Source organism: Pelophylax lessonae (genome assembly GCF_965119305.1).
Source record: "Pelophylax lessonae genome assembly, chromosome: 9".
In the NCBI taxonomy this organism is placed as follows: domain Eukaryota; kingdom Metazoa; phylum Chordata; class Amphibia; order Anura; family Ranidae; genus Pelophylax; species Pelophylax lessonae.
The window spans coordinates 4,157,694-4,170,457 of NC_138776.1; the positions used below are offsets into that span (position 1 = coordinate 4,157,694).

General features: G+C 50.8%; 1 protein-coding gene across 1 annotated transcript in view; it reads left to right on the top strand.

Moving 5' to 3' along the window:
- LOC309563076 (complement C1r-A subcomponent-like) overlaps positions 1–3,229 on the top strand; it is a 29,286-nt gene extending 26,057 nt beyond the window's left edge. The window contains exon 6 of the mRNA XM_082267379.1: positions 2,440–3,229. Within this exon, the coding sequence (XP_082123505.1) occupies positions 2,440–3,224 (785 nt within the window). The 3' untranslated portion in view covers positions 3,225–3,229. The remainder of the gene's footprint in view (positions 1–2,439) is intronic.
- Positions 3,230–12,764: the final 9,535 nt, after the last annotated feature.

Below are 12,764 nucleotides of genomic sequence, written 5' to 3' on the forward strand. Positions count from 1 at the left end.
ATACCATCACCTGTGCCATGCCTATACCATCACCTGTGCCATGCCTATACCATCACCTGTGCCATGCCTATTCTACCACCTGTTCCATGCCTATACCATCTGTGCCATGCCTATTCCATCACCTGTGCCATGCCTGTACCATCTGTGCCATGCCTATACCATCACATGTGCCATGCCTGTACCATGACCTCAAAGTCATGCAATTTTTTTACCTCGTTTTTTGCCGCGAAGCAATACCTATTACATTTTTGTTTTTGCGCCCCCCCAAAAATTTTGAGCACCAGCCGCCACTGATTAAACCTCATCTGCGATGTAGTTGCCCACCCCGTTATTTTGTTCAGGTCTGCTTGTAAGATTTCCACATCCTGCATAGAAGATATTGGCATGCTTAGTTTAGTATCATCCGCAAATACTGAGATTTTACTCGATATCCCCTCCTCTAGATCATTTATGAATAAATTAAAACAGGATTGGCCCCAGGACAGAACCCTGGGGGACCCCACTTTCCACACCCGCCCAATCTGAGTACTCCCCATTAATCACCACCCTTTACACTCTCCCCTGGAGCCAGTTCTCTATCCAGGTACTCACCTCATGGTCCATACCTACCTTCCTTAGTTTGAACAGTAAATGTTTGTGGGGAACGGTGTCAAAGGCCTTTGCGAAGTCCAGATACACCACATCCACAGGCTTACCTTTATCTAAGTGGCAGCTCACTTCATCATAGAAGGTTAATAGATTGGTTTGGCAAGAACGATTTTTCATGAATCCATGCTGATTACTACTTATAATACCGTTTTCATTATTAAAGTCTTGTATGTGGTCCCTTATCATCCCCTCCAAAATCTTGCAGACTACAGATGTTAGGCTGACCGGCCTATAGTTACCCAGGATATATCTCGGCCCCTTTTTAAATATTGGTACCACGTTGGCTTTTTTCCAATCAGCTGGCACCATACCCGTCTGTAAACTATGCTTAAAGATCAAGAATAATGGTCTGGCAATCACCTGGCTGAGCTCTTTAATAACCCTCGGGTGCAAGCCATCCGGTCCCGGTGATTTATTTATGTTAAGTTTCTCTAGTTTAGCTCTAAATCTATCTTCTGTTAGCCATGGCGGTATTTCCTGAGGTGTGTTGTTTAGTCTTACAAGCTGGGTTAGTGTAGCCCCCCGATTCTTTTGTGAAGACTGAAGAAAAGAAATTATTTAACACTTCCGCCTTTTCTCTGTCCTCTGTGGCCAAAACTCCCTTATCGTCTTTTATGGGGCCAATGTGTTCTGGCCTCGCTTTCTTACTATTTATATACTTAAAAGATTTCTTGGTTTTTTTTTTACTCTCTTCCGCTATATGTCTCTCGTGTTCTATTTTAGCCGCCCTGATGTGAAGTGAATCACACCTGGACACATGTAACAGGCAGAACTAGAAATCCTGCTCCCCGATAAGCAGAAGAGCAAACAAATGCCTTTAACTAGCACCTGACTAGGAGGGTGCTACATAAAAAAATAAATAAAAACGACACCATCCACTGCTCTACTGACACTGTCCACTGCTCAGCTGACACCGTCCACTGCCCTACTGACACCGTCCACTGCTCTACTGACACCATCCACTGGTCTACTGACACCGTCCACTGCCCTACTGACACCGTCCACTGCCCTACTGACACCGTCCACTGCCCTACTGACACCATCCACTGCTCTACTGACACCGTCCACTGCCCTACTGACACCATCCACTGCTCTACTGACACCGTCCACTGCTCTACTGACACTCCACTGCCCTACTGACACCGTCCACTGCTCTACTGACACCATCCACTGGTCTACTGACACCGTCCACTGCCCTACTGACACCGTCCACTGCCCTACTGACACCGTCCACTGCCCTACTGACACCATCCACTGCTCTACTGAAACCGTCCACTGCCCTACTGACACCATCCACTGCTCTACTGACACCGTCCACTGCCCTACTGACACCATCCACTGCTCTACTGACACCGTCCACTGCTCTACTGACACTCCACTGCCCTACTGACACCGTCCACTGCTCTACTGACACTGTCCACTGCTCAGCTGACACCGTCCACTGCCCTACTGACACCATCCACTGCCCTACTGACACCGTCCACTGCTCTACTGACACCATCCACTGGTCTACTGACACCGTCCACTGCCCTACTGACACCATCCACTGCTCTGCTGACACCATCCACTGCTCTACTGACACCGTCCACTGCCCTACTGACACCATCCACTGCTCTACTGACACCATCCACTGCTCTGCTGATATACACCCAATGTGTGTTTGTGGTCTGGTGTGCACACTCTAATGCAATAGGCTGCGCACACCAATACTTATAGAATGCTACCAAACATTGTACAGCAATGTGTACTGGTGATGTCAGGTGACTAATTGTGAGCTCTTGTGCCCCCCAGTGTGCGGAAAACCTTCAAATCCCGTCATTGGACACGGCCGTATTATTGGAGGTGAAACAGCAGAACCGGGAAACTTCCCTTGGCAAATGCTACTGGAAGGTGCTACACATAGCATTGGTGGTGGTGTTCTGATAGGAGAACATTGGGTGATGACAACTGCCAGCGCAATAGAAGCTGGAGAGTCAGATGACTATGTCCAAGACACGCATATTTTTATCGGCAACACAAATGTGGTGAAGCTGAAGCAACGAGGTCCTTTGGCAGTTCAGGAAATTTATGTGCATCCAAAGTACACCAAGGGCAATTTTGACCACGACATCGCTCTGATTCGCCTGAAGGAGCCCATCGTCATGAACGAGAACATCTCTCCCATCTGCCTCCCCGAAGACGGTGATGAGTCCTTGTATGATGCCGGCAATGCGGGGTATGTAAGTGGATTTGGAATGACAGAGAGGGGACGTCCTTCCATACTTCTGAAATACGTGGCTTTGCCCATGGTTCGGAGGGACAAATGCCAGCAACAACTAGAGGAGATACAGAGGACCAGGTCTAAAAAAATTCAAGAATTCACAGAGAACATGTTCTGCGCTGGTTATCCAGAAGGTGCGCTTCTGCAGAAAGACGCATGTAATGGAGACGCTGGGGGGGCATTTGCCTCCCTAAATGAGGACAAGTGGGTGGTCACGGGTATTGTGTCCTGGGGTTTTGCTTGCGGTACTCACTATGGGTTTTACACCAAAGTCATAAATTACATGGATTGGATTAAAGGCCATCTGCTCTCATAGAAGAATATTTCTAACACCAGTTATCATTCAGAATAGAATAGAATAGAATAGAATAGAATAGAATAGAATGAGATTTATTGTCATTGTAGAAAACAAATTCACAATTAAATTACATTTCTACTCCTTCTTCGTCTACACATTATTCATACATCACAATCATCAACTGTGCATTCACCCAGGGTCGGGACAAGGGGTGGGCAGAAGGGACAGCTGCCCTGGGCAATATGGAATCATGTGAGGTGGGGGGGGGGTTCCATAGGGAGTTTGGGGGGTAAGTAAGGGTCCTCCATAAGCAACTTACATGTAGATGATTGTGCCTGCACTGGCTGCCCCACACTGCGGTGGGGCAGCAATTGCAGGGACAATCATCTACATGTATGTCATGTGCCTGCTCCGGGTTTAAGAGCACTCTGAGCACCCCCTGAGGCATGCAGCGCCCCCACCCCCTCTCCCCATGACCAGTGGATCCTGACACTTGGGGCCTGGTGAATAATAAAGTCATTCATAACAGCTTTCCTGCCTATGCTGTGATTGGCCTACAGATATTACATGATACCTGGTCCAATCACAGCACTCTGTGCTCAGGACCGGGAAAAGGGGTGGGCAGGAGGGGTGGCTGCCCTGCACACTGTGGTATCATATGAGGTGGGTTGGAGCCACAAGGAGATGGGGGGGTAAGGGGAATTCGGGGAGCAGCAGGGGGCAGAGCCGGGACAAGGGATGGGCAGGAGGGGAAGCTGCCCTGGGCACTGTGGAATCATGTGAGATGGGGGGTGCAACAGGGAGTTTGGAGGTTAGGGGGAAATTGGGGGGGTAAGTAAGGGTCCTCCATAAACCACTTGCGGATCCGCCAGAGTACACATACTGCGGTGGGGCAGCAATTGCAGGCACAATCATCTACATGTACGTCATGTGACTGCTCCAGGTTTAGGAGCACGCTGAGCACCCTCTGAGGCATGCAGCGCCCCCCCCCCCACCTCCCATCCCCATGACCAGTGGACACAGTGGATCCCAAAACTTGGAGCCTGGTGAATAATGAAGTCATTCATAACAGCTGTGTTGCCTATGCTGTGATTGGCCTACAGATATCACATGAGACTGTTTCCAATCACAGGCAGCATTCTGTACTCAGGGCCGGGACAAGGGGTGGGCAGAAGGGACAGCGTTGTGATATCATATGAGGTGGGGTGGCGCCAGAAGGAGATTGGGGGGGTAAGGGGAATTTGGGGGGCAGCGGGGGGCAAGGCCGGGACAAGGGGTGGGCAGGAGGGGAAGCTGCCCTGGTCACTGTGGTATCATGTGAGGTGGGGGGCGCCAAAGTGAGTTTGGGGGAATTTGGGGGGCGGCAGGGGGGTAAGTAAGTGTCCTCCATAAACCACTTGTGGACCCGCCACAGTACACATACTGCAGTGAGGCAGCAAGTGCCGGCACAATCATCTACATGTACGTCATGTGCCTGCTCCGGGTTTAAGAGCACGCTGAGCACCCCCTGAGGCATGCAGTGCCCCCCCATCCCCCCTCCCCATGACCAGTGGACACAGTGGATCCTGACACTTGGGGCCTGGTGAATAATGAAGTCATTCATAACCGCTGTGTTGCCTACAGTATGCTGTGATTGGCCTACAGATATCACATGATACCTGGTCCAATCACAGCACTTTGTACTCAGGGCCGGGACAAGGGGTGGGCAGAAGGTGGCTGCTGCCTTGGGCACTGTGGTATCATATGAGGTGGGGTGGCACCACAAGGAGATTGGGAAGATTTGGGAAGATTGGGAGATTTGGAATCTTTGCCGTGGGTGCTGGATGACCTTGCCCTGGCAATGACAGGGGGTAAGTATTGTTCTGGGAGGGGAAATTAGGGGTGAGGAGTTCCAAGAGTGGTAATTTAGGGGGATTTGTGTTGGTATGGAGGGAAGAAGATTCCTGCTAGGAGGGGAAATTTGGGGGGAAATGTGTGCTGGAGGGGGGATTTGAAGTGGGAGGGAGAAAACGTGTAGTCGGAGGAAACGTCACACCTCACAAGTCTTAGATGGGTACTGAGGAGCCCCTAGGGCAAAGGTTTACATTACTCAAAGGTCTGCTTAAAAATGTTTATCAGTAAAGAACATCAAAGCAAACCAAGACATTTCAGAGGAAGAGCCCCCCCCCCTCCTTCTTCAGGGTAGATGTTCTCAGAATCACAATGCTATGCACTAGAGCAATGGTTCTCAACCACTGGGCCATGGCCAACATCCAGGCTGCAGCTTAATGTGTCCTGGGACTCCACCAAGATGAAGATCTCTAAACTCCCACAGTGCCTGCCAGCTCCCATAGTGCTCTCCAACCTCCAGGCCACTTTAGAGCCTTCAGCCTCCACAGTGCCCCCCCCCCCCCAACCTCCCACAGCCTACTGCAGAACTTTCAGTCCTCCATAGCGCCGACAACCTCCAATTGTGTCCCACAATGCCCTTAAAAACTTCCATGGTGCCCTTCAGCCCCCTCCTTAACCCTCATTACCTAAAGGTCCACCACATCTGATGCATGTGAAAAGCAAGAGAAGGGGGGGGGGGGCTGGGAAGGAAGTGAGCCTGAACTGGTTAGTGTGAAGTCCTCTGCCATCCCTGGACGGAGAGGTGACCCATCTGGACCACATCCTTCCCAGCCCTTTGGACGGTTTTGTGAAAGCCTGCAGGATGGCGGGGATCATAAGGACTGATCAGTTTAAAGATGGACATGAATTTCTTCTGCTTCCTGTAAGTGTTTTTAACCTTGTGTAATAAATACTGATATAATAATTCTACACTTAGTTGGCGCCTCCTCTTCTCCTGCTTTCCACATGACTTACAGAGTTCCTGGACACACTCAGAGGATGGCTGCCTCTTTTTAGTATATTTATTCTTCTGATTGGACTAGTAGACTTTTATTACCCCTATCTGCATATTTGAGAGACGTATACCATATGGAGCGCCAGATCCCCACTCTTGTACGTTTTTTGACATCTGCTGCAGAGTCCCGGAATTCACTCAAGAGCCCCCATCCCCGCAGTGACATCCAGTCCCATCCAGAGTCTTCCAACATTCCAATACATGTCTGCATTCCAATCATTTTATTGCGGGAGCATAAACTTTCATTTTGATTGTTGGGGAATAGAAAGTTTTAGAAGAATTTACTGGGCCCTGGACGCGAAAAGATTGGGAACCCCTGTACTACAGGACCTATGTCAAGGCTTGTTAAAGATTATTGTTTCCAAACGGTACTAAGAACTACCCCATAGAGAATCCAAAAGCCCCATTTTTTTTGTCTCCTCCCGAAGGTATGTAAATCACAAACAACCCCCCTGTCAGGGCTATTATTTCAGGGATTGACTCATTGACCTTCATTCTATCCCAGGTCATCGATCATCATCATCAAAAAGTGCCGCCATCCTTGCTGTGGTTTCCGTCTCCTGATCTACACACGCCCTCATTGTGTGTAGTGTTCGGAAATCCCACACATGCAAGTCACATGGGGTAGTGGAGGATTTTCTGAATGGGGACGGTCGGAGTCTCGCGTGAGCACAGGCTGACGTCCATTACAGGAAATGACGCAGCCCCGGCATAGACCCTGCACCAGAAATGAGTATACTACCGCTTTAAGAATCTACCCATCTATCTCAGAAACATCACAAATTTGCTTTTAACTTTGCAAGAGAAGACATGAACCAAGAAGTTACACTGGTTGACTTTGGATGTGGCTTCAATCAATACCAACATGTAGCCACCCTGCCTTGGTCTCGCTGTATGTAGGGATGTAGCCACCCTGCCTTGTTCTCGCTGTATGTAGGGATGTAGCCACCTTGCCTTGGTCTCGCTGTATGTAGGGATGTAGCCACTCTGCCTTGGTCCCGCTGTATGTAGGGATGTAGCCACCCTGCCTTGGTCCCGCTGTATTAGGGACATAGCCACCCTGCCTTGGTCCCGCTGTATGTAGGGATGTAGCCACCCTGCTTTGGTCCCGCTGTATGTAGGGACGTAGCCACCCTGCCTTGGTCCCGCTGTATTAGGGACATAGCCACCCTGCCTTGGTCCCGCTGTATTAGGGACATAGCCACCCTGCCTTGGTCCCGCTGTATGTAGGGATGTAGCCACCCTGCTTTGGTCCCGCTGTATTAGGGACAAAGCCACCTTGCCTTGGTCCCGCTGTATGTAGGGATGTAGCCACCCTGCCTTGGTCCCGCTGTATTAGGGACATAGCCACCCTGCCTTGGTCCCGCTGTATGTAGGGATGTAGCCACCCTGCTTTGGTCCCGCTGTATGTAGGGACATAGCCACCTTGCCTTGGTCCCGCTGTATGTAGGGACGTAGCCACCTTGCCTTGGTCCCGCTGTATGTAGGGATGTAGCCACCTTGCCTTGGTCCCGCTGTATGTAGGGATGTAGCCACCTTGCCTTGGTCCTGCTGTATGTAGGGATGTAGCCATCCTGCCTTGGTCCCGCTGTATGTAGGGATGTAGCCACCCTGCCTTGGTCTCGCTGTATGTAGGGATGAAGCCACCTTGCCTTGGTCCCGCTGTATGTAGCGATGTAGCCACTCTGCCTTGGTCCCGCTGTATGTAGGGATGTAGCCACCCTGCCTTGGTCCCGCTGTATGTAGGGACAAAGCCACCTTGCCTTGGTCCCGCTGTATGTAGGGATGTAGCCACCCTGCCTTGGTCCCGCTGTATTAGGGACATAGCCACCCTGCCTTGGTCCCGCTGTATGTAGGGATGTAGCCACCCTGCTTTGGTCCCGCTGTATGTAGGGACATAGCCACCTTGCCTTGGTCCCGCTGTATGTAGGGACGTAGCCACCTTGCCTTGGTCCCGCTGTATGTAGGGATGTAGCCACCTTGCCTTGGTCCCGCTGTATGTAGGTGTAGCGGTCAGAGGAGTAGGGGACCGCAATGCAGAATTCAAGTACGCTACAGCAGACAGAGAGGCTGAAGCAGATACCGGCTTTATTAACCAACAGAGTATAATGGCCGGAGAATGATGTTAACAGTAAAAACAGATTACATAGGTTTACAGCAAAGTTAACTGCTAAGTGATACTTAAAATGGCGCTCTCGCCAACGCACACACAGAGATACAGGCTACTCTGTTATATGATCCTATCTGATTCCCGCTAACCGGGACACGTTGCTGCAACGCTCTGTCTACAGAAACCTGCTCTATGCCCTACCACAGGTTAGCACCGGTGCAACTCACAGTTCTGTAGGTACAGCTGCTTTATCTCAGTCTCTGTGATGGTGGATGCAGTCAGGTCTCTGGATCTGTCCCTTGCTGTCTGTAGCTGCAGTCTCTTATGCACTGGTCTGGGTTTCTTTGCAAGTAGTTTATCTTGTTCTGTCACTTGGAGGTCACTGCAGTCTGGCCCCTTGCTCTGTAATTTGCTTGAGGTGCTCTGGGATGTTCTCTCTTCTCCTTCTCTGGTTCTCAGCTACTGTCCGTTGTATCACAGTTCAGTTCTGTCTCCTCTGGCAAGATCCTGTTGTTCTGTCCCAGGATTATACAGTCTATATCCCTCTCAAGGCCACAGCATGCAGTACCTTTCCTCAGCTCAGCACAGCCATAGAGACCCGAACACCACACACTTCCTGGAACTTCCTGCTTCCTCCCTTCACCTAAAGCAACAACAGTGACCTCTTGTGGCTGGAAGATGCTTGACAGTCTGTGGGAATTTCTCAATAGAACTACAGTATAATGGAGTTAGTCATTCAAGGGGCTGACCCCCTACATGCCTCCCCACTTAACGATGGTCGTCCTCGGCCATCCTATATAGTCCATGGGGAAGAAAGTGATTATTACAATCTCTAACAGCAGCACAACATTGTCCACAACACATACAGGTGGACCAAACGAACTGATCAGCATTGTACCTGTTTGGTGGAACCCCTGCAGTAGACCTATTGGATCTCCGGAGGTCTTGACTATCTGTGAGGGACTGACTTTCCTCATTGGGAGCTGCCAACCTGGGTTCCTCCTCATTGCGAGCTGGTGGTGGTTCTGTAGCATAAGCTTCATCCCCTGTGGCCTGGGGACCTTCCGTAGTGTCAGGAACAATCCACCAGTCTTCATCATTGTTTTCATTGGAGATAATGAGTTCTGAGGATGGGACAGAAAGTGTTGTCTCTTCAGCAGGTTTGGGATCTTCAGACCGACATGGCCATAACATATTCCTATGTAGGATCCTTGAGTAGACCGGGCCATTGGGGTACACTCTCCTGATCACTTTGTAAGGTTGTACCTCCCAACGCTCACTCAACTTGCCTTTGGGACGTTTCTCCCGCACCAATACCCGGTCTCCAGGTTGCAGCGGAACCTCCTGGAGGGGAGGACGGTCAGTATGAGTTCTCTCTTGCAAACGCTGGCCTGCTAACCGGCGGATGGTCTGGAGCCGCTGACGGTGTTCTTTCACCCATGAGGTGGTCGATCGTTCTATTAAGTCCTGTGGTTGTTCTAAATTCAGTTCAACAATTTCCCGGCCAGCTCTGCCGAACAATAGCATGTACGGAGTATACCCGGTTGTGTTGTGAACCCGATTATTGTAAGCCCAGACTAATTCATGGAGGTAGTCTGGCCAGTGCATCCTTTTGTCTTCCTCTAATGTCCTCAACATCTGAAGCAGGGTCCGGTTGAAGCGCTCACAGGCGCTCACAGGCCCCATTCCCTTGGGGATGATATGGAGTTGTCCTGGATTTTTCAATGCCATACAGTCGATGTAGCTCCTCCATCACTTTCCCTTGAAAGCACGCTCCTTGATCTGAATGGATCCGCTTCGGACACCCGTAGACTCGGATGAAATCTTGACAGATGGCCCGAGCTGCAGACTCAGCCGTCTGGTCTCGAGTTGGGGTGACCACTGCAAATTTAGAGAAGTGGTCAATCATGACCAGGCAGTATTGTGGACCTCTGGCGGATTGTCCCACGAGAAGATAATCTATCATCAATACTTCCAGCGGTTCTTTGGTCTGTATGGGCTGCATGGGTGCCCTCTGTTCGGTGCTTTTGGTGAGTTCACACATTCGACACTGCCGGCAGACTTCCTCAACCGTGGCCTCCAGTCGTGGACAATATACATAGCGTTGCAGCCACTGGAAGGTTTTAACTGGCCCGAAGTGAGCTCCAAATTCATGAGCCTCCTTGGCTACTTCTCGTGCCATGCTTCTGGGTATTACTACCTGCCACCTTGCCTCTATATCAGCAGGCTGCTGCCATTTGCGGTACAAAACAGCTCCATGAATTTCCAGTCTATCCCATTGGTGTAGAATGGACTTCATCTCGGCATCAAGCTCAGTCCTTTCATCTCTGTCAGGTTTTCTTTGCTGGGACACCCAACCTTTCATCTGCCGCAGTCCGACATCTTCATCCTGTATTCGGCCCCATTCTTCATTGGTTCTTCCTAATGCCTTGGGTAGCACTCGGGCCTCCCCACTTGTCTGTGCTGCAACTGCTGGAGGTGTGAACCTGCGGAAGTCTGGAGTTTCATCCTCTTCTTTTTGTTCATCCAGATCCCCTACTGGAGTCTCAAAAGTAACCCTCGACAGACCATCGGCATTAGTGTTCTCTGTAGCAGAGCGGTAGCGGATCGAGAAGTCATACTTGGCAAGGCGAGCTGCCCAACGCTGCTCCAGGGCTCCCAGCTTGGCAGTATCCAGATGGGCCAGGGGGTTGTTATCGGTCTGTATAAAGATCTTAGCCCCTGTCAGGTAGCCCGCAAATTTTTCTGTCATGGCCCACACCAGGGCAAGGAGCTCCAGCCGGAAGGAACTATAGTTATGAGGGTTTCGCTCTGTATCCCGCAACGACCGACTGGCATAAGCGATAACTCTTTCACGTCCTTCTTGTACCTGTGACAGTACCGCCCCAAGTCCATAGAGGCTGCCATCAGTCGATAAGAGGAATGGTTTGTCAAAGTCAGCATAAGCCAAGATGGGGGCCGATGTCAGGGTTTCTTTCAGGGCCTGGAATGCCTCTTCCTGCTTCTGTCCCCAGGGGACACTTTGACCCTTGGGCCTCCCAGCTGTTCCTCTCTGCAGCTCATTCAGAGGGCCCGCTATCTTTGCGTAGTCTTTGATGAATCGCCGGTAATATCCGGTCAGACCGAGGAAAGCCTTCAACTCCCGCAGTGTTCTGGGCGCTGGCCATTGTTGTATCGCAGCCATTTTGTCTTGAGATGGCAGCACCCCATCTTGGGACACCGTATGGCCTAGGTACTCTATCTTCCTCTTGAAGAGATGACACTTCTTTGGCTTTATCTTCAGGCCATGGGATCGCAACCGCTTGAGTACCTGTCCTAGTCGGTCTAGGTGTTCTTGAAAAGTAGCGGAGTATACAATGATATCATCCAAGTATATCAAGGTTGCTTCAAAATTCAGGTCTCCCAGACACTTCTCCATCAGCCGCTGGAAGGTGCTCGGGGCATTGGATAGCCCGAATGGCATTCTGTTAAATTCGAATAGTCCCATGGGGAGTATGAATGCAGTCTTGGCCCGGTCCTTCTCGGCCACCGGTACTTGCCAGTACCCGCTTGCTAGATCCAGGGTGGAGAAGTATTTAGCCCGCCCTAGGGCTGTTAGGGACTCCTCGATGCGTGGCAGAGGGTATGAGTCTCGTGTGGTGCATGCATTCAACCGCCGATAATCCACACAGAATCGAATAGTGCCGTCCTTCTTCTTGACAAGCACCACTGGGGCTGCCCAAGGACTTTGACTACCTCGTACCACTCCTGAATCTATCATCTGTTTCAACAATGTCTTCACTTCCTGGTACAACTTGGGCGGGATCTGTCGATACCTCTCCCGGATTGGGGCAGCGTCCCCGGTCGGTATCTCATGTGTGATAGCATCTGTGCAGCCAAAGTCATCGGCATGGCGGGCAAACGCAGCCTGATTCTCCCACAGCATGGCTTCAACCGCCCGCAAACGGTCTGGACCGAGATTCTTCACATCTATCTCCATTTGGTCTACAATGGTTCTCCCATTCCATTCTGGGGTTGGAGCCTCTTCGGGTCTGGCAGTAACTGCCAGTGTCCATGCAGCATTGCCTGTTGGAGCTAGAGTCACTTCTTCCCGACTTAGCACTTCTCCCCGATGTAAGTACACACGGGCCAGTTCTACTCCAGGTGCCAAAGCGACTTCCAGATGTCCCACATTCACAGCTCTTATGGGTACTCGTCCATTCTGGACCACTGCCAGTGTCCGGGCCACTAGGGCATCCTGACCTAGTTCTCCTAGACCCCCTGGTTCGATGATCACCTCCATACCTTCAAGGTTGCGGAAGGTTCCCACAGGCAGTGTCAGTATAGTCTCCCGACCAGGAGGAAGACTGAGGGTCGCCTTTCCCGGCACTCGGATAGTTCCCACGGACTGGTGTACTGGGACACTCTTCTGTGTCCCACAGAACCGGATCAACCGTTGGAAAGCTTTTTGCGTGGGTTTGTGTGGGGTGGCTTGCTTCCAATAGCCAGGTCCCCGTTTAGTGAACATGATCTGATCCAATTCTCGTAGAATATTCATGCCCATTATCACCGGTACATCCTCCTT